At 31.9% G+C, this 26,234-nt stretch overlaps 1 protein-coding gene across 10 annotated transcripts in view; it reads right to left on the bottom strand.

The window, feature by feature from the left end:
- LOC118205930 (uncharacterized) overlaps window positions 1-26,234 on the bottom strand; it is a 589,509-nt gene that overhangs the window by 21,842 nt on the left and 541,433 nt on the right. For 7 of the 10 annotated variants that reach the window (XR_015039606.1, XR_015039603.1, XR_015039605.1 and 4 more), the window contains 6 exons: window positions 25,401-25,629; window positions 23,961-24,076; window positions 21,813-22,839; window positions 20,098-20,400; window positions 18,039-18,137; window positions 5,633-8,484 (listed from right to left, as the gene is read on the bottom strand). Coding sequence is in view for 2 of the 10 variants with exons in the window: in XM_085811268.1 (XP_085667394.1) it covers window positions 5,633-8,484; window positions 18,039-18,137; window positions 20,098-20,400; window positions 21,813-22,839; window positions 23,961-24,076; window positions 25,401-25,629 (4,626 nt within the window). In the remaining 8 variants the exon portion in view is untranslated. The remainder of the gene's footprint in view (window positions 1-5,632; window positions 8,485-18,038; window positions 18,138-20,097; window positions 20,401-21,812; window positions 22,840-23,960; window positions 24,077-25,400; window positions 25,630-26,234) is intronic. The other 3 variants (XR_015039604.1, XR_015039608.1, XR_015039609.1) reach the window with 3 other exon arrangements.

Raw genomic sequence — 26,234 nt, forward strand, 5'->3', positions numbered from 1 at the left:
TGTGAAAGTTCAAAAGATGGACTAGGGAACTTCTGTCATTCAAGAAGCTCAATCTACGTCGTATGCATCTCAAATGAATCTCTGCGTCGTATCAATCTTTCACAGAGACTGAAAAAAATTATGCTCAGATAGAGAAAGAAATGCTTTTTTTTGGGAAGGGATGCTTACCAGAAATACAACTTCATGTATGTTAAATTATATACATATCCAAGTGTAAGCAAGCAACTAGGATTGTGAATAAATTATTATGTAATATTTAATTAAGATTACAAAGAATGCTATTGAAATTACTGAAGAAATAATTTGACATATAAGGAAATAAGATGTACCTTGTAACATAAATATTCAAAAGCCTATCTCAAAGACAAAGTAACTGATGATACACTTATGTTAAAATGTACTGTTAATACATCAAGCGCTACCACATTAACAAAAGTTGTTTATGGCCGCTTTTATTTTTTTAATTAACAAGTAAATGTTCCCTAACATCATGCAATACATATTTGTAAACCAAATTATATTTATATCTGTTTTTTAGACAACAGTTTATTTTCGATACATAAGGTCCACATTTGTCCACCTGTTTTATGTGCCACTGGGACATTTAAAACTAATTCCTTTAGAATATGTGCAGCTGAATTTGAATACATGTAACAGTTAGGTAGCCTGATGGCTAACCTTTCAGCATGAGCGTCATGAACAAATTTTATCACAAATTCGGTTTTTAATGCACATTTTTTGCATATCGCAGCTGAGACTTTTGAAGGTCATTTCTATTCCTTCTTTCAACCCTTCCCCACATCATGGAAGGTGCCAACAGGAAGTTGTATGACACTTTACTAGGCTTTTGTGCTATGTGGCACCTTTTATTTAAGTTACAACATGGGCATGGTCATGGGTCAAAATTTGGAAAATATATTTTTTCTCAAATATTTGTAATTTTGTGTTATTAATTGGCATGTATTATTTTAATTTGTATAAATTTGATTCTATAATTTTACATAGGTTTTCATGGCAAAAAGATATGTGCAATCAGCTGATTTTGCTCACATTCTTCAAATATTATCTGACGAAAAAGAAGATATGGAAACCTTTGGATGTGAGAACAGTAGCGATTTGAATGAGGAAATTATAGAAATAAATAATATCAGTAGTGAATGATTGATGATAATAATGATATAGGAAAAAGAAATGATAGTGATATATTGGTAAGGATAAATCTTCCAAGTGGCAAAACAGAAGTATACAAACTGCTCAAAGACGAAAACTGTGAATATTGTGAAAGTGTTACCTGCCAAGGATATAGAGAATGAAATAGGATCATTTTTGAAAATAATTGGTATAAATATGCTTGAAACAATCGATATAAATTGAAAATAATTGGCATAAATATGATGAAATTTTGGAATGTACAAATAAATATATACGTTTGCTAAAAGGCAAATAATGAGATTGCACTGTTACCTCAAGAGTAGAAATGATGGCATACTTTAAATTGCTATATATGATAGGAATAAAAAAAAGACACTTTATAAATGTAAAAGAATTGTTCTCAAGTGATGGCACTGGAATTGACATAACAAGAGTTGTGATAAGCTACAAAAGAATTTTATTTTTGACAAGTTGTCTTTGATTTGATGATAAATCAACAAGACAGGACAGATGTAAAACGGACAAATTGGCAGCTATCCGGAATATCCTTGAATCATTTCTAGAAAAGCGTAATGATTGCTACACTTTGGGTGAATTTATCACTTTTGATGAGATGCTGCATCCCTTTCAAGGCCAATGTCAATACATTTAGTACATACCTAGTAAACCATTGAAGTATGGAAAAAGAATACATGCTTTGTGCAATTCAAAACCATTTTATAGATCTGACCTTGAAATTTATTGTGCAGCACAATCTGTTTTCAAACCTGTTATACTGTTTCAAGCAGTCCTATGTTGTTAAAAGGTTAATCTCTTTGCTTAAAAACTCATGCAGATTATTTACTGTAAAAGAAACTGACTCTTGTTGGAACACTGGAAAAAAAAATAAGAGGGAAATGCCACAGGAATTTTCACCAAATAAGAGACGGATGGTACAAAAGTAGTATTTGGTTTCTAGCTGGGCAAAGTCCATGTTTCTTACATTCCTCGTAGAAATAAAGCTGAAATTCTCCTTTCTACTATGCATGATGATTGATACTACCACAATTTCATTTATATATAGGTTTATTGAAACCTGAAATAATCATGAATTATAATGCTACAAAAGGAGGAATAGACACCGTCAATAAATTGTGTGCAACCTATTCAGTTTTCAGAATCACAAGGAGGTGGCCTTGTGCTATATTTTTCAGTCTCCTGAATATTGCTGGGATAAATGCCCACGTTTCGCACATGCTTGAAAAGACAACTAATACAGCATCATGCCGAAGGATCTTTCTGGAGAATTTATCTATTAGTCTTAAGAAAGAGCATCTTCATTCACACGCCAAAATCCAAACATTACCTTCCGACATTTCACAACCTTTTTAAGCAGTAATTATGCTGCCCCTAATGATGAAATGAAAAAGCGATCCTCATCGAAACGAGGAACATGTGGTTTGAGAAATATTGTGGAACATTGAGAAATATCTTTAGAATTCTGTTTTTATATTATTACTCATATCTATTCTATAATTACCATTCTTTATTTTCTTTTATTTCTATTTTTTAGAAATAAATAAAAATATTACAATTGAAGTTAAATTAAAATTAGTTTTTGTAATCAGTAAGAAGTAAATTTCCTTGCAGAAGTAAGTAATGCTAAACTAAACGTTTTTTTCCTACAAAGGTGAGTGTATTCTCTTTTTTCATTTGTCTGTATTTGCCTTTGAATATATATGAATTTTTAAAAATATAGTTAGTAAGTAATAAATTAAAAATTTTCTATAATGAAGTACACCATTGCCTTTCCACCTGATTAATATAAGCATTTAAAAATAATTTACTATCATTTGAATGTGATATCATTTATATTTTGCAATAATAAGGTTAATTTTTATTTCTTAACAAATTTATTATTAATATTCACTCATTTTTGTCATTTTTCATGCCCAAAACGATAAAATAAGAGATGTCGTAAAAAATACTATGTGCACATGCTGGAAGGCTAATACATGTTGTGTGCATTCGGATACACTTTTAAACTTCCAATAACTAACAAAGAAGTTTCAGACGATTACTCATTCATCTGGATTCTGTGCTAAAATTAAAGTTATGAATATTGTGAGAAAGTTTAATCTAATAATACGAAAAAAATTACCCCTAACATAAAACAATACTTTAAAATTAAAGACTTGCATACAGAATCTGGACTTCTTATAAAAGGTTCCACTTATTAAAGATTCCAAAATTGCAGTACCACCATCTTTAAGAAATGTTATTTAATTCACAAATGACATTTTGGCGCTAAAAAATTAGAAACGGAGCAAGAGACATAATGTACTGGCCACATACATCTAAAAGTATGAGTATATAATAATGAAATGTGAAATTCATTAGAAATTTCAAAGAGCTAATAATAACAGATACTTCTGTCACATGCAATTCCACAAAGGCCATAAACATAGGCACATACGTCACGAAATATAGATATGTCAAATATTTAGTTTAATTTGTTTATTTTAACAGGATTGAAATTCAAGAACAAAATAACAATGAAAATTTATAGCCCATTAAAGAATTGCATTTATGGTACCTTTTGTAATTGTTAGTGATTATGTTACATTTTGCAGCTTTGAATACAAGTTTTTCAGAGAATTGGAATTTGGAGAGTCTTTGTAAGCCCACGATATCCTAAGAGTAAAAGGATGGCAACAGGAATTACAAAAGCCATATTTAAGAAAGCTCCTGAAGAACACAAAAAGTGGATGGATAGTAGGGTTAATGGAATATAGGAACACTCCTATTTCTAGATTAAATTTATCACCAACACAACTAATGTTTTGTTATGGGCTGAGAACCAAATTCCCAAATATAATAATTATTACACACAGAAGTCTTTAAAAATTTAGAAGAAAGATTTGCGAGTATGCAAGAAAGGCAAAAACACTATTTAAAATCTTTTTTGCCTGGTGATAATGTAATTATGTATTTAATTCATCAGATTTAAGAGTTATGCTCATGGTAATTTATAAATGTCAAAATCCTAGATGTTTTATGCTACTAGACACAGCTTAGGTAAGAGAAAAAATACCTCTCTAAGGCCTCCTTTGAACTTAAAAGCAGATTTGGATAGACTTGAGGAACAGGAACCAGAGTTTGCCAATAAAAATGCTAAAAATTCTTCTTCTATTTTTTACTACTCATGCAAGTAACTCAACATGTTCATTCAAATGTTCAGAAATCAAACAAGACCTGGGTATCATATAAGCCCAACTCCAGTGCTTTTGGCATCCTAGACATCAGTACTGTTAGTGCCAACATGATAATCAATAACCAGACCTTTATTCAATAGTTAAGCTGAAGGATTTAATTATTTATTTAGTAGATTATAGGTGGAAGCCTGTGCTTGATCCAGACTTGCTGGATTACAATTGCTCCCACTATTTGGATAATTATGTTTGTAACTAAAGTATCTTCAAGAATAGGCCTTCACATGCATTAAAATATACTAAAATATATTGTAACTGTATCTATATAACTTTTTCTATTGTATACTGCCTATTGGTTTTAGATACCAAAAGAGAGCTGATGATTGATTACCTTCAGCATAGTAAAAAATCACAGAGGTATATTAGGCACATTATTAAGATTATTAATTAAGATTAAAATTAAGATATAACTGCATGAATAATTAAGGGTAAATGATGGGAAAAACCTGTCAATAATTAATTCTTTACTGCTCTGACAACACAGTCATACATATCAGCCAAAGTAACAGATGCAGCATCTGTTGAAGGTTTTTCAAGTATTTCTTCACATTCACTAGATCTTGATTTAAGACTTTTTCTGTTTGAAAATCAGACGAAAAATCCATCACAGGATGTGTTTTTTATGTGACAATGTTATGAAAGCTGTTGATGAATGGCTTTTAGAGTATAAAGATTTTTTTTATGGAGTTAAATATGCAATAAAAATGCTGAGAAAAAAATGTATTGCCACAGAAGATTACACTCAAAATAATAATAAAAAAAAATAAAGTTAGCAGCTAGCATTTTTTTTATACCCTATTTTATGAATATTTTAATTGCCCCTCACTATTTTCAAACTGCTATGGCTTTTAGGAACATTCTCAAAATACAATGTGCTAATTTATGAACAGAATAATTACATGTGAAGCAAGCTGTTCCTATGAATACCAGTGTTGTCAGTAGCTGTACAAAGCAGATGTTCCCAAACTTACATTCAGACCTATAGAAGACATAGACAAACTCATTCAGACCCATTATTAAAACCCATAGGTTTTTAATAAATACTTGCTGACCTCATTTTAAAAAATGACAAAATATTTGGCCACAGAAAATTAGTCTTTAAGAGTAAAAAAATTAAGATTTTTCAACACCATAATACAATGTAAACATGATAAATACAGTATGCCTTATTTTGGAATGCATTACACATTTCTGCAAAATTAAACTACTCAATGAAAAACATATATTACCTTACGCAGGGCTTGCTTTCCACCAAAACCTCGTATCTCCAGCATAAGCTCTTCCCTAGGATCAGAAGATTGTGAAGGTTTTGATGGACTTTTCTTAGATTCTTTTTTTGTTACAGGCAAAGTCTTTGTACCTCTTGCCATTAAAAGTTGACTGGAAACAGGAATTTGTTCAGCTGGGGGTATGACAGGCATTGTAAAAAGAGACGGCTGAGGTGGGGGAGGGGGTGCAGGTGAAGAACCATTAACGGTCACAGTTTCTGATGCAGTACTTGCATGCTTTGGTGCAATATTTTGTTTATTAATTTCACTATATAAATTTTTGGAAGCTTTTTTAGAAAAAACTGACATTAATTCTGAATTTAGTGACTGTGATTTTGGAATAGTGTTGCTCCAATGTCTGCTGGTTGTAGCGGTTACAGATGTGACTGCATTAGATGCAGTACTTTTCTGCACTGGAAGATTCACAGGAGTGACTGTATTAGTGGTACTGCTCACATTTTTAACAACAGTATTTGAGTTCACACCACTATTTGTATTATTAACATTAACTTTAGTGATATGAAGTTTAGAAGGTTCAACATCCGAATCTTTCGAATTTCGAATGGTAACAGATTCAGTCTTTGACGATTTTGGCTTCCGAAGATCAACTTCGGCTCTTCGAATTTTATCCTGAACATATCCTCCTGGTCTTTTAGAATTTGCTCTTAAATCCTCTAAAATTGTCTGCCGCCCATCAGTAATACTGTTACCCTCTGAGAGAGGCCATTTTTTCAGTCCTATTATAGAAGTTGTATGGGTTTCATCTTTCATACTAGATAACTTTACAAAAGGTTTTGATGACTTAAACATAGCAGAAGGATCTTTAGAAGCAAACTTAATTTCATTCTTTTGCTTTTGAGTCTCAGTTTCGCTTTGTTTTGGAACCAATTTTGGAGGCCTAGGAGCATTACTTATTTTAGATTTTTCCTGTGATATAACAGTACTTTTGTGTTCTTCTTGAACTTTGTCTTTTGTTTTGCTTGGAACATTAGCATGTTCTTTTATGGATTTAGAAATTACTGCATTATCAGACACTGGTTCCACAGGTTTATGTACAAGTGGAACTGATTCATTGTCAATATTTACACTTTCAGTGGGCACTGGTGGTAGTTTTCTTTTTTCTATTGTATTAGGAATCAGCTTATTAGAATTCTGTGGAATGCTTTCTAAACTCTGGAATTTTGACCTCGATGAAGCTACACTATAAGGTTCAATATCTGGTTTTTCTGAGTTACGTTGCTGCCAAGAACCAATAGTGACGGACACAACCTGAGACTTGGGTTGCGTGCTTCTGTTCAGAGTCATAGTCTGTGAAGGTTGAAAGGCACTAATAGGCTTAGGTTTTGGTCGAGGAAGTGTCTGCGACTTGCTACTCTCATTATCTGGCGAAGGCGTTGAAGGTGAGTAACTACTGATTTCTGGTGAGGACTCTTGGCCCTTTATACTTGTCTGTGCAGAGACATCTTCTTTTCCATCCACATTTTCTGGAGATGGTACTTGGGTAGAGGAAGTAACTTTGTCCTGAGGAGAAGGTACCTGGACAACTTTATCCTGAGGAGGTGGTACCTGAACAACTTTATCCTTCAGATCAACATTTACCTGCGTGTTCACAGAATGTGAATGTAAAGATTCAGGCCTCTTGGCAGTCTCTGATACACTAATATCAATATCAACAACTGCAGTTTCAGTAGGAGATTGAGGGATTGGAGGTGTTTTGGGTCTTGCAGCTTCTTTTAAAGATAAAGGCTTAGTTTTAGGTCTTGGTAAAGACCTTGTTTTCAATTCATCAAACCTATTTTTTTCTACTTCACTTTGATAAACTTGCTTTTCACTGTTGGCCTTTATTGAGCTCATTTCCAAATTACCTAAGCTTTCAAATGCTGGGAAATCCATCTGAGGGACAATTTTTTCAGTTTGTAGCACATTTTGATTATAAAGGAGTTGTTTTTGCCATGACATGAACTGCTCTTGTAACCGTTTATATTCATCTTGAAGACGTTTCTGCTCTTGAAGTAAATTAGTCTTAATATCAGCAACTTCCAAGTCAGTAGCAAAATTTTGATCAGATTGAGCTCTTTTCATGCCTTCATTCATCACTTCTTCATTAAGTGTTTGTTCTTTCACTGAAGCCTCAATTTTTTTCTGTGGAGTAAGATTAAACAATGAGGCAGATCTTCCAGTCAAAGGCAGAGTACTTATGCTGCTTAGTTGAGCACATTTTTCCAGTACTCTACCACTGCTGCTTTGCTGCAAATATTCTTCATTTTGTTCTTTCTGTTCTTTAAAAGAAACTATCTTCACATCGGGTTGATTTTTGACTCTCCTTACTGGAATTTCAAGTTCCTTTTTCAAATCAACTGGATTTATTTGTGACTGACTTTTTTCTTGTGGCTTGTTTTCTGATTCAGGAGAGGGTAAACTGTATATGTCAACATTATCTTCTTTTTTGTAGCAGCCTAGTGCAAAATTTTCTAGCTTTTTCCGATTACGTGGTGTGGAGGAAATGCTACCAAGAGGACTCTCGCTGGCAACAGAACTTGACCTACTTTCTTTGCTTTCACTAGTGAGAGAACTTGACTTGCTGTCACTTGCAAAAGAACTTTTTCTACTCTCCTTGCATTTGGATTCAGGGCTTTCTTCATCTACTTTGGAAGTTATGATTGGATCAGCTTTTGAAATTGTTTTTAAGCTCTGGGAATCTTCTTTATTAGTAATTGTTGATTCATCAACTCTTATTTCTTGTTTACTGTTGTTGGAACTTTCCCCAGATGAAGGCTGCTCATGATCTGTTTGGACACCAACAGGCTTCAGATCTGAAAAAAGAAGGAGGAATATTATTACAGCAATTAGATATGCAAATAATTTTACAAATGAGAATGAGAATGATATGCAATCAGCACAGTGTATATGCACGTCTGCTCCCAGCATGCTTTTAGATTAGCATTTAGATGCCATTTCATCTGTCTGTGTGCTGACCTGTAGACGTTTATAATGTTTAAGAAAATTGAGACGCTCACCAATTACGAGATACAACTGCTATTAAATTCTTGAGTGCAAAAGACTTGACAGTAATTCACTGTCACATTTGTGAAGTTAACGGTGGTAATGCTATGAGTGACAGTAAAATCTGAAAAGTGGCTACAAATGTTCAATGATGGGTGGGTTAATGTGCATGCTACGTCATGCTCTGGTCGATTTCTGAAGGTTTAGTTCGTGTATGGACAATAAAATTCGAGAGGACTAACAGTTCATGATTTCAAAGTTATCAATTCATTTTCCACAGGTTTCAAGGTCATTTCTGTGCACTATTATTGTTTGGGAAATTGAATTATTTAAAACTGTATTGGCGGTGGGTTCCAAAACTGCTTTCTTACGATCAGAAAACAAAAAGATTAGGTTGTGCTTTATTGTTTTGACTCAACAAAGGAGATAAATATTTGGACTACATTCTTAGAGAAGATGAGACTTGGGTGTCTCATGACTCTTGATAAAGAACGTCTATGTAAAGAAGGAAAGGCTCCATAGATGTAATGTAAGCCAGTTTGTTTTCTATGCTGCTAGAAAGAAGCGGGAAAATTCTCCAAAATATTTGGCGACGGAACCTGTTGGCGAGAATTTCCCCCTCTGTGATGTACCGGACCTGGCCAACATTTTCCTCCTCTGTGACGTGTACAGGAAATTGAAGAACACGGGTTAAGATGAATAAGAAAATTAGGTCAAGTTTCACTTTCACTTTGAACTTGCATTATCCATATCGCAGTTTGATGTCTGATTTTATATCTGGGGAGAAAAAAAAAAAATCACACAACTTTAAACTCTTGATAAACATGACCGTCAAATGTGTTCAAACTTCAACATCAGCTTCGAGCTTTGGTGCTTTTTGGTGACAGATACTTCACGCATGCGCAGTTGTTTCTCTTTTCGTTCGAAGGGAGCCACTCCTGCTGCTGCGAAGTTTTCTTTCTTAACAAACCATAGTCTTTGCTCTTGAGTACAAGCACCAGTTAATGGAATGGTGCCATACATTGTCACCAACCAAAGTGAAAATCAAACACTTAATTTCAGCATAAAAGATCATGGCAACTATTCTTTTGGGGCAGGAATGGGATTTTGTTATTGGATTTTGTTATTGGATTTTAAGCCGAGAGGCACAACAGTCAATTCTGAGGTGTAATGTATGACCCTTGAGAAAACTCTGGGGTGGATTACTTTCTTATGATGTGATTTTGTTCCATGATGGCTGGGAACAACTAAACCATCCAGTTTCCCAGTGATTTTCACTTGTTTCAATACATAAAGAAGTTCCTTAATGGTCAAGAGTTCAATGAGATGACAAAATGAAAACTGCAGTCATAAATTGGGCTTTTTCACAGGTGGCAGATTTCTTTCACGTCGGAATTCAAAAACTTGTTGGAACAATATGACAAATGTTTGTTAAAAAATGAAAATTATACAGAAAAGTAAATAAAAGCATGTAGAATATGGAAAAAATATTTTAATGATATTTACAGTAGTATTTTTCTTATGGGGAAAAAAAAAACCTTATTTAAACAATAACCCTAGTACGAACATTAAAATGTACAACTTTTAAAAAGAAGATAGCTGCAAACGGAAAGAGGACCTTCCCTAAATCACAGACACGGAAAAAACACAAAGATTGGTTAGCTATTATCCGATTGGGTAACACAGAAGTAGTTTCATCTACTAAAGTTATGAATGGTTCGGAATACCAAAACAAATTTGAATAATTCATATTTTTTTTTTAATTTGTGAACTCATTAAGTGACCTAAAATTAGTGACAGATTTAATATGCCTAGTACCCAATTAAAAGAAATTACAACTAGCCAAGAATAATTCAAACATAAACAGATTTTTAAGACATGATGTTCAAATATAAGACTAAAATGTGAAGACAAATTTTATTCTGATGCATACTTTATCCTCCAGTAAGAATATTTACTACTTTATTCTAAATATGATAGAAGTCAATAAACAAGTTACAAACTGTTGTGTGATTGCAGTCATGAGAAATTTCAATAGATGACACCAAATAATAATATTATTATCTACTTTGTACCGAGATAGTTATAAATGACTGCCTATAAAGATAGTCTGAAAACGACTATCAAGCTTTGACGTATATATATTAAAGAAGTAGCATGTTAAATATTATTTATGCTTCTATCTAATTTTAATAGACACCAGACCTACTAAACTATAGCATGTTGTTCCAGCAGGATATTGCCAGACTTCATGTGGCATAGTTAATGCAAGACTAATTAGATGGAAATTTCTTTAGCACCAAGATCTGATTGATTTGCAGTTGTTTGGTTTCTTCACAGTTTACTTTGGAGATGCACAGGCTTCTTGGATAATGCAAACATGAAATAAGAAGTCGAGTGTTTGCAGTAGAAATTAAAATACTCGAACACAGCTGAGACCAGAACCCTCACATATCAATCACTTTACAGTGACAGACATGTGGGGTAGTAAAACTTATTTCTGTAGCCATTGTATTCACGTTAAGGAGTATCAGAAACCCCTATACCGACAATGTTAAATTGGCCATTTTGGATGTACCTTTTCTCAAAATCTGCTGTAGATAAAAATCTGCTGTAGAAGCTTGAAATTTTTTCTGTGATTAAAGTGTACCTATCTGATTATACTGAAATGAGGTTTTGAAATATTTTGAATTTTAGAGTAAATTACAGAATATTTTGTTAGGCATAGTAAAATTTAGCACTTTTCTCACACACACACAAAAAAATTAAAAAAAATTTTTTTTCTAAGTTTATTACAAAAAGCTCATTTCAGTAAATATTAGGAACCTAATAAATAAGACATAAAAAGTTTAGATACCTGTGAGCAGTAGTTCCTGAGAAAAGGTACACCAAGTATAAAAAAATCATGTTTGGAGAAAAACGCGTTTGTATGTAAAAATCCTCATTGATCAAAGCAGTAGATGACAAATTAAAACTAGATTTTTGTACAGTCTGGAGAAAAACGCGTTTGTATGTAAAATTCCTTATTGATCAAAGCAGTAGATGATAAATTAAAACTAGATTTTTGTACAGTCCTAATTCTCATAAAAATTGGTATTTTTAGAAAGATAAAAGTGTAGAGAATTTGAAAATGCAAAAATCCGAAATTACAATTTTTTGAAGATCGTTTGGGGTTCCAACACCCATTAAAGAAAAGGAAAAGAACTTTCATTTACATAGCCTTGAATTTCTCTTTAACATGGTTGAGCCAGAAAAATGTAAAAAGTTATTATTATCATCATTTATTTATTAATTTTGCAATATAGTAACTACCAAATCAGAATTAAAAGAACATACACTTTTCAAAACAAGCTTTAGTAAAAAAAAAAAAAAAAAAACTGATATGGAGAGCCCATGACCTCCCAAATCCATGCTTTATCATGAAACAGGCAAAATTGCAACAAGTTTTAAGTAAACTATCACTTTCGGTTAATTGTTTGCAAGTAAAATTTAATTTGTTTATAAATTTTATAGCTCAATTATAAAAATAACTAATAACAACTATAAAAATAACATTTTATTATTCTCTCATGCAATGGACAGTAACTATACCTGCGTGCTCATGTACGCATACATTCTCGTGCTTTGATTTGAAAATTTTGCATTAATCGTAGTATATCCTTTATATTATACAGTATTTTGGATTCAAAAATCAATGACTTAACAATCACGAAATTAAAAAAACAACATATCTTTAGAATTCTCGTTGCAGCGTTAAGTACTGCCAGAAATTTCCTTTTCAGTGTTTTATCAGTTCATTATGTCAGTGTTCTTTTTTTACAAGATTATTATAATTTGTCATTTTAGCTTTACTTCTTAAACCTCAGTTTCTGCACAGTTAAGACACATATAATTCAACAACAAAAACATAAAAATCTTTAAAATCAGCATACCTTTAGAATTCCCAATAGAGTGGTTGTGTTGCCATTTTTTTATATTTACTATATTATTTACATTTGCCATATTATTTCTTTAAGAATAATACATAGCAATAATATTTGGTGACAGCATCCTTTTACTTGAAAAATGATTCTACACAAAAGTGAAACTGATGCAAAATTGAGGCAATTACATTTAACTGCTTCATTAATGAACTTTGATTATTAATGACTCATTAATGAACTTCTTTGTTGCATTTTGCATAATTTCAAGAATACATATAATGCTTATAAATTTAATAAGTTGTTTTCAATCACACACCTATTTTAAAGACCAAATTAGAAGTTTTGGATTATCTCCTAATATATTTTTTTGGGAAAGTCCATTCAGAGGTTCAAGTAAAGTATTTTCTGGTTCATTCATTTTAACCAAACTCTAATATGTTATTTTCATTGAAATAAAAGTCTCAAATACTAAAATTAAAAAATTTTGAATTATATTTGAATACAGTTTTTCATTAAAAACTATTATAGGTTTTACCGTATTTGACGGCATATAAGATGCACTTTTTTCTCTAAATTTGGTCTCAAAAAAGTTACCTGCGTCTTATACGTGAAGGACACAGGTTAACTTTCAATACTAAATGCTATTTTTAGCCCGGATAATGGTCTAGACACACGTAACTTTTTCTACATCTGCCATAATTATTTTGCGCATGTGTGAAATATCTGTCGCCAAAAAGCGCCAAAGCTCGAGCTGATGTTGAAGTTTGAACAGGTTCGACGTTCACATTATGTCTATGGAGCCTTTCCTTCTTTAACTCAGCCGACACACATGTCGGTATTGGTGCTACTCTGTATAAACGTCTTGGTATCGGTGCTTAAAACTATTTGTTTAAAACAAATACCCTGGAAAATATGACTACAGGAAACAAAAGATTAAGTTATATAATTCAGTATAAACTAGGAATGTTAAACTATGCCAAAGTGCATGGAAACAGAGCAGCAGCAAGGCATTTCGGTCCACCACCTACCGAAAAAATGATACGTACTTGGCGACTGCAGGAAGATCAACTGAAGACTGCTAAAAAACAAAAACATAACCTTCGATGCCCAGCTCCATCTTGGCCTGAACTTGAAAATGCTGTAAAAATGTGGGTGATAGATAAGAGGAAATCTGGGATAAGTGTTTCAACCAAAATGATAATCAATGAGGCCAAAGGATTTGCAGAAAAACATGGGAATCAGAACTTTTCAGGGTCTGAGGGCTGGTGCTACAGGTTCATGAAAAGGCACGGCTTATCAATGCGTACAAAATAAACTATTGCAAAGACAATGCCAGCAGATTATGAAGAAAAAATACTAGCATTTCATAGGTTTGTTATAAATGCACGCAAGAAAACTTCTTTTGAGCTCGGTCAAATAGGAAATATGGATGAAATTCCACTCATATTTGATGTACCATCCAACAAGACTGAGTATTAAAGGGTCTAAATCAATAAACATAAAGCAACAGGTCATGAAAAAAAAACCAGATACACGGTAGTTCTAACATGTTGTGCTGATGGCACAAAACTACCACATTTTTCATGTTCAAAAGAAAAACTCATCCGAAACAACGGGTGTAATTGTTCATGTTCATCCGAAAGGCTGGAATGAAACTGTGGTTGCAGAATGTATGGGCGAGGCAATCTGATGGACTCTTAAGAAAATCCTCTCTTTTGTTTTGGATCAGTTTAGCACCCATAGAACTGAAACCATAAAGAATAAAGAATTCAAAACCCAGATAGCTGTCATTCGTGGTGGACTGACTAGCCAACTGCAGCCTTTAGATGTATTGGTGAGTAAGCCATTTAAGGAAAAAGTGCGAGAACGATGGAACATGTGGATAGGAGAGCCACATCACGCCCTCTACCCTCAGGTAGAATGAAGCGGCCCTTTATTTCACAAGTGTGCGAGTGAGTAAAAAGATCTTGGGGGGACATAAAGGCTTAAGTAATTGTTAATTCCTTTAAGAAGTGCGGAATCAGTAATGCTCTTGACGGAACAGAAGACGACACATTATTCAAAGAAGGTGATACTAGCGATGACGGAAACAGTAGTGATGACGATATTCTCGTTTTCAATGATGATGATAGTAAAAAAGGATTTTTATGGTTTTGAAAGTGATTAAAGTCTAATTTCATGATAGGCAACATTTTCCCTCGAATCTGTGTTTTTTGTTGTTTCTGCTTTATTTTGTATTATGTTTGATTGCTTGCCATTAATTCATTTATTCATTATTGAAATTTACATATCATGTTCAAAATAACTTGTCATTTGTTAATTTTCCTTAATAAAAATATGTTTGGTAATTGCATTCAATGACTGTTTATTTGGCTTTTACGAAACGTGAGAACTAAAAGAAACCAAATTTTAAGTTATTGTGGTACCACGTTTTCGGGCGGACTATTCAAACTTTTTCCCCCTTGTGTGTGGCCTTCTAAATAAGGGTGCATCTTATATGCCGTCAAATACGGTACGTAAAATACCACTTCTGGCTGTTGAATTTTACCGAAATCTAATCAACTTTTTACATAAAAATAGAAAGCTTAAGTAAAGAAAATAGAAACATTAAGAAATTTCATGTTAGAGTTATCATGGACAAAAAAAATGTCACACTTATACAGATACACAGATAGACAGACATTATAAAAATAGTAAAAACATGTTGTGGAGACCATAATTCTTACTTATTTACTGAAAACTAACTATTAAATTAGTGGATTGAAAACATTACTTGCCTTACATATGTATGCAGGTTGGCATGAGGCAAAAAGAAGCTAAGGGGGGAAGGAAGAAAGAAGGTGTATCCACATGGTTTACATCACAGTTAAACATGAAAGTGCAAGAAAATTTACAGTTCTCCAAAATCGAAAATTTGGCTTTGTTTCCATCCTAATCAAACTTAGGCTGCATGCAGGGCCGGATTTAGACTTGATAAGGCCCTAAGCTATTTGACATATGAGGTCCTTTATAGGTCCAGATATGATTTTTGGATATTGGGAGGCTTCCAAGAAAGTGGGGGCCCTAAGCTATGGCTTGTGCAGCTTCTACGTAAATCCTACACTGGCTGCATGCACACCTAAACTGCAAGCATAGAACACACCATCAAAATATGTTATATACAGCTTATATATATATGATGATGTCACTCATTCATACATAAGGGTGTATTTTAATGCCATACACTATACTCACTACTTCGGTATGTATGCAACACCAGTAAGCTTCCAGATTTAAGAGTAGCTTTGCAAAATTCTTGTGTAAATTACATAAACATAAAACTATTCTCTACTTCTATCCTCATATTGCGTAATTACAATTAGATGTTTGCATCATTCTAGTCTTTATAATAGCCCCTAGGAAACAAAGCTTGAAAAGAAAGATAATTACTTTGGAAACAAGGAATAAAATATTAGACAAGATTAAAGACTGCAGAATGTTCAACTATGGCAAAACATGCTCAGTTAGAACTATTAAAAAAGATGAAGAAAAAATTAGAGCTAATGTAGCTAAATGGAATTTCTGTAAGTTTAAATCGTCAGAGATACAAATATAGAGTTGCATTATTTATTTGGACAGAAGATAATACTCAAAAGAAAATGCCTACAGACATTAATGTCTCAATGAATAAGGCAATTAAAATACTTAATAGCATCAAGGCCAAACAACCACCAACTTTAAATCAAACATCACAGTTTTCAGGAAGCAAAGGATAGTTTAAGAAATTTAAAGAGATTTTTCCTTACATATTGATAAAATAACAGGAAAAACAGTCTCCTGTTATTTAAAGGCATTACTTAGCTGATGAAAGGGTAGCTAAAAATACTCTAAAGAGCAATGCAAAATAATTGAAGAAGGATCTTATACCCCTGATAAAGTGTTTAATGATGATGAGATGGGTCTGTCATGAAATTCCATGTAGGATAGATATATCTGTCTCAAAATAACAGATTAGCTGCAAAATACAAGTTTTAAAAGCAACTAATTTCTGTAGCAAGGCTTCATGCGATTGTCAGATGAAGCCTATGGTTATTAATTATTTTGTAAACCTAAGAACAATGACAGGCTTGAATGAAAGACAATTTTCTTGTGTACTGGAATGCTTATTAAAATTTTGGATGAACTGGACTCTGATAATAAACTCACCATTACCCAGGTTAGTAAAAAATATTCTATTCTAGACTGTGTGAAAATAACCAGGTTAACTGTTGAAGAAATCAAGAAATTTATACTAAATGCCAGCTGGAAATCTAATATGGACAGATGTGATGGTTAATTTCAAGTGAATATGACATGTCAACATTACAAAATGAATATTCTGATATTACAAGATTGGTATATCAAGTAGTAGGAGAATGATTCGATGATATGGCTTCAAATGAACTAAAAGTGGATGCCCAACTTAATGATGATGAACTGATAGAACTTGCCATTGATTCCCCATCCAGTGAACCCTGAACAGATGATGAATGAGTTCCAACACTTACTGTAATTACTATAGCTAAGGATGTTCAAAGGCTAAAGAACTGGACACTTTCTTTGCTGAGCATGATCAGAACATTTAAAAAAAAAAATTAAGGTGATTAGAGCAAAGCCATGAGGGCTATCTGCCTAAAGTATAGGATGCCTTTGTGGAGGACGTTCTAAGGGAAATTAGCTCATTTACATGTCACACATGGGGAAAACCACAAAAACCGCAATGCAGCCAGCGCGCTCATGAGATTCGAACCAAACTACCAGTGTTCAGCGACTTTACTGCTCAGCCGCTGGCGAGCCCTAAAATCTGGAAGGGAACTGCACAATTGCTTGGCTCCATATTAGGAAATTTATAAAGAATTTATAAGATTTGAAACAATCTTTGATTACGGTTTTTATTACAACAGGTTCTGCCATACCTCAGGAAAATGAATTAGAAAAAAAAAACTAAACTGAGCAAATTAGCAGCAGTAATAGTCTAGACATACAACCAAGAAACAAACAGCTACCATAATATTAATAAATAAAGATGTAACAGAATAAAAATATAATTTTTTTTTTCAATTATGCTATGCAAAGAATCTTGTTAATGCACTTTTACTTAAAAAACACTTTTTTATTTTACAAAACATAAATAATACTATTTGTTATAAATTTATTAAATTTATCAGGTATTATTTCTTTTCAGTATGAAATGAGGACTCAAATAGAATGATTTCAAATTACACAACATTTCTGGAGAACCAATCTATCACGGTAATCAAGGGTTATCTGTATATTCATGCAAATATATTTATTTCTATATTCTCTTAATTATATATGCATTTTAAATTATAATGAATTTATATACTTAATTATATGTTACATTTTGCTCAAAAATTCTGATTTATTATATGGATAAAATATTAAATAATAAAATTAAATACCGCTGATATTGCTGCCAAGAACGCCATTCTCGTAGCTGTCCAACCCTTCCTTGTTGTGACTTTGGACATCCGAATTAGAAGGCACTGATTTTGAGGAGTCTAAAAAATAAAATGATAACATGAAAAAATACATTTAAACACTACTAATCATATATGAACATGAAATTAATGGTAAATAAACAACAGGCATGGAATTTCCTCTCTTAGTGTGTTTAAAAAGGGAATATAAATTTTATATAAGAATAAAAAAGAAATAAATTTAAAAAATAAAACTAAGCAAAATTTATTTGCAATCTAACATATAAATTAATGAAGAATTTTTTCATATGTACTTAAATAATCAAAATATATAAACTCTAAATACAAAAAAAGTTCATGCTCACTAGAAAATTAATTATGATACGAGTTAACACTATTATTTTAAATTCATGTTTTACATGATAGCACAACTTTATTTGAAAAAAGTGGAGTAGGCAAATGCTACTGATAACTAAAATCTGATCTCCAATTTAATCACAGAAGAATTATGCATGATAAAATTTTAAATGTTAGAGAAGGTACTAACCTATTTTAAAAATAATAGATAAGCAGTAATTGTAGAAATAATAGCTTTAGTATTTCAGTTTAAATTTATTAGCATTAATTTTATATGGAATGTAATAGTTAATATATTTATAGATATATTAGTTAAAATGACATCCTGATAATTTTTGAGATGTTGTAAAAAAAATTACTCAGTGTTATATTTACAGTCTTGTAATCATTTTAGTTACCATTGATATCTGCTTGGAAATTCTACGTTATTTGCGTTAAGGAATTATTTAAATTTTCCACAACCTCTATAATCTTTAATAAAATGAAAAGAAACTGTCAAATGCAGCACTATTCTTCTTCAAAAATATAAATTTTACTTACATATTAATAAACCTTTACAATAACAGGCAGGTCTTTAAATTATAAGTTGCCAATGTTTTAATGCAATTTCACATATCTTCATGGCAATTAACTGCAATAGTCAAGAGGTACAAGTACACAAACGTGCTTATGACAAAAGAACAAAATCATATTGAATAAAGTGCTAAGAAGATAACTGTCTCCCAATGAAAATGTGAATCTTTTACGGAATGGCAGCTTAGAAGAGGTGAAATATGTTCTTAGGTACAACCTATATGCATAACAAGAAAGTTGTGGCATGTAACTTCTTACAACTAGTCATGAAACCTACAATTTTATATGAATTTAAATTATAATTCCATTATGGTTCAGGCATTTACTCTGAATATTTACAGAAACTGTTCTATCCATAACTTCTCACTACATCACCAAAAGAACAAAATCATATTGAATAAAGAACTGCTCACTATTTTTTCGTTTATCGTTCTGCATCAGAAAAACTACACAAAATTTCTCTCATCGAATTGATCCGGGAATATTTTTACAAACACATGCAATTCCTTTTTGCAAGAGAATGTGATGCTAGGATAAGGCAAGGCCAATTCTGCAGTGTTTTCAATTAGATAAGTCAATCTGGCTGAAGCTGAAATAAGTTAATAAATTCCCTTTCTCAAAGATGAGTGATAAGATTTGGGGGATATGTGCCTACTTATTTGAAAATTTATTCTAGTTCCATGCTGATATTTAGTGTTAAATTGTTCATGAATCATTATTTAACAAATTGTTCATGAATCGTTATTTAACTCTTTCAAAATATTCCACAGTAAATATATACACCAAAAAAGCAATTTTTTCGATTATGAGCACGCAATTTCTGGCATACAAGGAAATATTAAAACATTAAGCATCAAAATTTGTAATTCCTATATGAAAATACTTTAACACATTCATAAACTAAAAAACAGAAACAAAAACTTACCATAATCGAATTTCAAATGCACTTACAACATCAAGATACACAAAAATTAAGAGATGCAGAGAAACAATCACTAAAGAGGTCATGCTTTTTTATTAGTTATGCAAGCATGCTGCAGTACAAACAGATCAGAAGAGAAAAAATTTCACAGCATGCATTTAAGAAGGAAGAAACAAAGAACTAACGAACCACAAGACGGATAAGTGCTGGAATTTAAAGACTCCACAGAGGTGACACCTTTCCTTTTAAGAGACATTCTTGGCAAAGGGATTGGTGCAGTTACAGTTTCAATTCCAGGAGTAGGTCTCCTTGAGTATATCACAGGAGAAGAAAAAGAAGAAATTACCCCACCTGCTACATTACAGTAAATTTCCTCTTGGCAACCCGAGTCTGACATGGTCTTGAAATCTGACTCTATTGAGGGCACAGAAGAATCAGCATCACTAAAGAGAGATTGGGAAATGCCGCTGTCTTCAGCAGAGATATCTACAACTAAGAAGATAATTTTCTTATCTACGGAATGGGATGCAGTTAAACAAATGTACTTAGGATATAACGTTTAAAGGAAGGGGAATGAAGAAAAATAAAGTGAGAAGAATACACAGATGACACAACACAGGAACAAAACAGCAATGAAGCACATTTGATAAATTAAATTCTCGGTTTTTTTAAAAAAAAGTCAGCAGTAAGGAAAATTCATATAGTTTTAAGTAATCTTTAAATTAGAAATATTGAACATCTCTTACTTCCTCTACCTTCCTATTCTAAAACATTTAAAAGAAGTTTCATAATACTATGCCTTGACATAATTAAAAATAAGGAGGCAAATTTTTTTAGCAGGGAGGAGAAAATGTACAACTGCCGATTTTTATTTTTGAAACTTTTAATTCAGATGAATGTTTATGAAAGTTTTAATTTTTTTACCCATTTGTTCTTCACTGCTAATGGCAAAAAATATGCAAGCAACATGCATAAGGTTTAGTAAAAATTTAATTATAGATTACTTAATGGCAACAGCTAATACAGTGATGAAAAAATACGAACTCTAGTGCTAGTTAGACAATACAAATGAAATGAAAAATCTAGATGTTCTGAATGATTAGGATTGTACACGAGCAATAACGTACTTCATAATATTTTGTACTTTCCTTCTCTACACATGTGGACATTCATTTTCACATTCTTGAGAAGAGGGGGAGAATGCAATCTGAAGACTTCAAATTAGAGTTTATAATTACAGATTTCAAGAATATTTTACGCAGAGAATCTCGAACTTTTTTTATGAATTCTCAAGAATATGCATCCATAGCAATCCCAAAATAACATAAGGGGTACAAAAACAGGTATTTTAGACATATTTAGATGGGTTCTAGAACTTGAGATTTTGGAGAATGCTCACAGAAAACACAAATTTGTTTTTTGTACACTTTTAATTAATAAATATTACTAAATTGATTATTTTTCTTTATAGTATTTAAAAAAAACGTGATATGAATTGCTGAATGATATGAATACATTAAAAAATTAAATATTTATTAAAAAGTAGCACTGGTAAATTTGATTTTTATATCTATATAATAATGAGGCAGAGGAAGTAACTCCATTCTTTATTAGTATTCAATCTCTTGCATAATTATAAAGAATCTGAAACCATTACTATTAAAGAATTAAAAGTTTAATATCATATTCAGCAAAACCAAAACACAGTTTTAAAGTTTTAGCAAATAAAATGCGAAGAATAGCAATAAATAACACTTAATATTTAAAATAAAAACTAAAAAATTTCCACATTGTTAAATGGAACTGCAAAGGGAAGAAAAAATATGTCATTTAAACTGGAACTGATATTCGTGACTGCAAAAGTGCATCTAATTTGGCCATGAACTGCTGGCGTGTAAGCTCACCTTCGCATCCTGCAGGCTGGGAATTAGGGAGTGACAGTGGAGCAGTGCTAGATTTTGGAGATGGTAAATCAGGAGAAACTACAGCATGAGGCTCAACTACACTATCAGGGGAGTCCTGATCATTATTATTTGCATGGATTTCAGCAAGGCATACTGATATCATTTCACCCTCATCTCTTTGAGAGTCAGTATCACTATCATCTAAAGCTTTATGTGGTAGAAAGTCTTTTGCAGAACTTTCAGATTCATGCAATACATCCTCTAAATACTGAAGAGCTTCAGATTCCTGTTGCACAGCATCATCACTTCTGCTGCCTTTACTTTCAACAGTATCATTATCCCTTGGATTTGGAAGAGCATCTTCATTATTCTGGGGATGTATTTCTCCCACTTCATGCTCAGTGTTTTTAGAAGACACATTGGAAGGCATATTTTCTATTGTTTCCAAAGGAGGAGCATCAGGTGATGATGGAGATTCTATTGCAGGTAAGGTTGAGACTGGAGGCTGAGGAGCTTTTCGTTTACGAGATGTACTAATGATGGAGACATTAGAACAGGATGGCACATTTTTTAAATTTGTGTCTTTGGCCGTCATTGAAGACCTTTTCATTAGAACACAGCTATCAGGATAGTCTTTATGAAAGGGGCTTTCTTGTCGGTTTGCATCATTCACAGAGACATGGTCTCCATGAACAATAGATGCTTCCGGTGACTTGTTTTCTGAACAGTCACTAAAAACAGAAGGTTCGTGATAGCCACTAGAATCAGAACTATGCCTGGAATGGGAAACTGAGCTTTCTACTTCATCAGCAGTCTTTATTGAAATCTCGGATTCGGGACGTGAATTAATAGAATTTGAACTCTGTGTAATGAAAGGAGGTGATGAATTTCGGTTTTGTGGAGGAGCTGGAGCAGGTTTCCTTTTCAGGCTCTGCTTTGGTTGATAGCTATGTCGATTCAATCCTGTACTCTCACTCTGAGAATGAGTAAGGGTACTTGTTCCATTTGCGGGCTTTTCGATGGCAATCTGAAATAAATAAAATAAAAATTTAAATACTAATAATCTTAAAAAAATAAAGATAAATATTATACCTTTTTCAAATTAAGATTTTAGTGCCCAGGATGCAAACAAACAAACAAAAAACAAAAAAAAAAACCCCACACATTTGTAACAAGAGACATACTTTTGGTTAATAAATGTACTGAGATATCAGCTGATATAGAGTTACAGGTAATAATATCAATAAATTTAAAGTTGAAAAATCTGAATTCAGTACATCACATCATTTGTTCAGGACATTTAACACATCAGCAATTACAAGAGGAAAATTTTGAACAGCATTAAACGCCTATATATAACTCCTGAAGCAGATGTACAAATCAACTGCCCAAAATATATTTTCAAAATTCTCTACCATGCACTTAAGAAGAATTCATATCATTTTTAGTGCCCAGAAGCCAAATACATACACAAATATAGACAGTATTACAAATAATGGGAAATTTTGGAATTTAGTGAGAAATTAGTTCTCAATGGCATACAATGTCTTAAAAATGCAGAATTTGAATGAAGAAGTCACAAATAAAATTAAGCTATTAAGTAAAAGCTATTTGAATCTGATAAAAATATTGTTCATTACTTCTTCAGACATCATGTTTCAAACAATTATATTGCATTAAAAAAAAAAAAAAAAAAAAAAAAAAAAAGTGAAATATAGAAGTAAAGGCAGCAAGGTCGTAGATTCCTTATATAGCGATGATCCACTTTTGTGATAACGTGCCTTTGTAGAGGTTGGAAAATGACAATAAACACTATTTGACAATACAGAAGTTATGGCAGAAATTAATGAGAGAAGTTTAATAAATATAATATAGAAAAAAGGATAGAGGGAAGTGTAATGTAAAAGGAAGGCAAACAGGTCTATTTCCCCCCCCCCCTTCTTTTTCAAGGGAGAGAGATTTAGATTTAAACTATTGTAAGAAGGATGCATGATGTGTTTTTACATTTTGCTTGAGCCAACAATAAAACTGCAATTCTCCGTTATATTTAAATACATTAAACATGCACATAATAATATTCTTTTTCATATTGAAATCTGACATGTTTTTCTAATATTTAAAGCTCTTCTATTTCAAAACTCAACATACATTCACATCTCCCCTCCTCCTCCTTGAAAATAAACGAAGAATTCCTTTTTTTTTCTTTTCTTCTTCAGCTCTTGTGTAAGGAAAAATGTTAGTGCTTCGAATGCTGTCTTGAAGACCTGAAATATATGAAATAATTATACAAATGAAACAGAAGTAATATTTTTTTTCAAAATAAAATCAATGGAATATTAATTTTTTTTTTAAATACGGTCAATCCTGGATATATTTTAGGTAAAATTATAATATTTTTATGACACAGAGAATGCCAAGAAAACTTCCACATTACTCCTAGTATTTGCAGTCTCAAACTACCTTAATTCACAAATGCAACTGACTTTAGACCTATTTTAGACTAAATAACTGAACCATATAATTTCAGGCTCTTTCCTGTCTCTATTATATTAATAAACTCAGCTCTTGCTAAGCTCTTTATGATACAAATTCATTTCTCGAGACTTTGTGCTAATACCTGAAGTAAGTTATACAAAACTATTTACAAAAAGTGAAAATGTTCTCTAAATCTAATTTCAAAAATAAAATGCAGAAAGCTATGCAAAGCTCTATCATCAATACTGAATTTAGTTTAAATACAAATATAAGACCTAAATTTCCCTGTATTTTGATGATAGGATGAAAAACAGACCTACATCACATAGGATCAAAGAGATTTATTTGTCAGAACATATTCCAATTAATTTATGATTTGACCTTCCATTATTGACTCAAGTTTAATAAAAAAATATTTTTAATAACAGACCAATGCATAACACACTTAAGCTAACAATTATTTATGTAAAGAATAGATTTACAGTGTGTATTTATATAATAATGAAAAAAACCTTTAGCAGTTCAGAAAATTGACCTATAGAAGTGAAATAAGACACATTTGAAGAGACCAGTTGCATTAGGGAAAATATGTGCAGATCGTAATATATATGCTAATTAATCACTCAACATTAACTATGTCAACAATCAACACAGAATTAAAAAAAAAATAACATCATATATATTTCTAATAGTAACAAACTTTTTTTTCAGAGGGAAAAGAAATGAAACCTCGCAGAATGGTTTACAAATGCATTAAACACATTGGAAAATTAAAATAATAATAGTAAAGAATTTAAATCCTGCTTAAGAATAAACAAATCTTCATAACATTTTGAGCCAGTGCCACACAACTGCAAAATAATCCATATCTGTATGACATACATAACAATTTTATACTTTCTGCTTATTTCATTAGTTTCACTACTTTATTAAGAATTAAATGTTTATGAGCTCTAATAATGACAATAAAGATCTCATAGAGTCATATTAAGCGAAAATGGCATTCAAGTATAATGTTTTCCAGATCATATGTTATTCATGTACTGAAATTAAAAATATACGAAAATATATTTATAAAAGCAGAAAAATATAAAAAATATTTAAAGTACATACCTGCACTAGACATCAAACTAATTTCAGCACAACCATAAACTTCAAGAGTAGCATTTAAATCTAAAACAGTATCAGGTTGTGCAGGCCGTACAAGATGATGACTACTTTGGTCAAGTTCTTTTTCAGAGCAAATCTGACTTTTCAACTCAGCTAGTGTAGTGCGAGGACTAACCCGGAGAACCATTCGCTGATTATGAGGTAAGTTCACCTGCAACCTGAATGTTTGCTGCTGGAAACAATCACACATCTTAGAAATTAACAATGTTAAAACCAAAATGCATATAAAGCTAAACATCAGATTAACACAGCAGAATATAAATTTTCTTTTAAAAACAGAAAAATATAACATTTTACGCTCGATATTGCAAGAAGCTTACAGTATACCTTTTAAAGGCTGCAGACTTTTTGTTACAGTATTTTATTACTTAAATGAATCATCCTGCAGCACTAAAATCATAAAACTATTCTGCACTTACATAATAAAAATGACAAGTTTAAAAATAATTTTCAATTCACTTGCATCAAGAACTCCAAAATAAAATTCTGCTCCTTATATTATCTAGAATTTTAAATATTAATTTTAGCCAAGTAACATTATTAACTGCAAATTAAGCATTAAATCTGCACCCATTTTTTTTACTGTTTACAATTACACAACCTTTCATATTTAAAATTTTTCTATTGATTCCAATATTTCAAAAGATGCTTACACATATAAATTTTCCACTTTCATATTTTTTTAATGTTAGAATTACCAGTCTAATTTTCTGATGTTTTCATTCATAAAGCTAAGAATATCAATAAACATCAATTACAGTTAAGGTTGGGCTATGC

This window comes from Stegodyphus dumicola, chromosome 2, assembly GCF_044657685.1.
Source record: "Stegodyphus dumicola isolate Sdum_Otavi_A_Nest chromosome 2, ASM4465768v1".
Lineage (NCBI taxonomy): Eukaryota > Metazoa > Arthropoda > Arachnida > Araneae > Eresidae > Stegodyphus > Stegodyphus dumicola.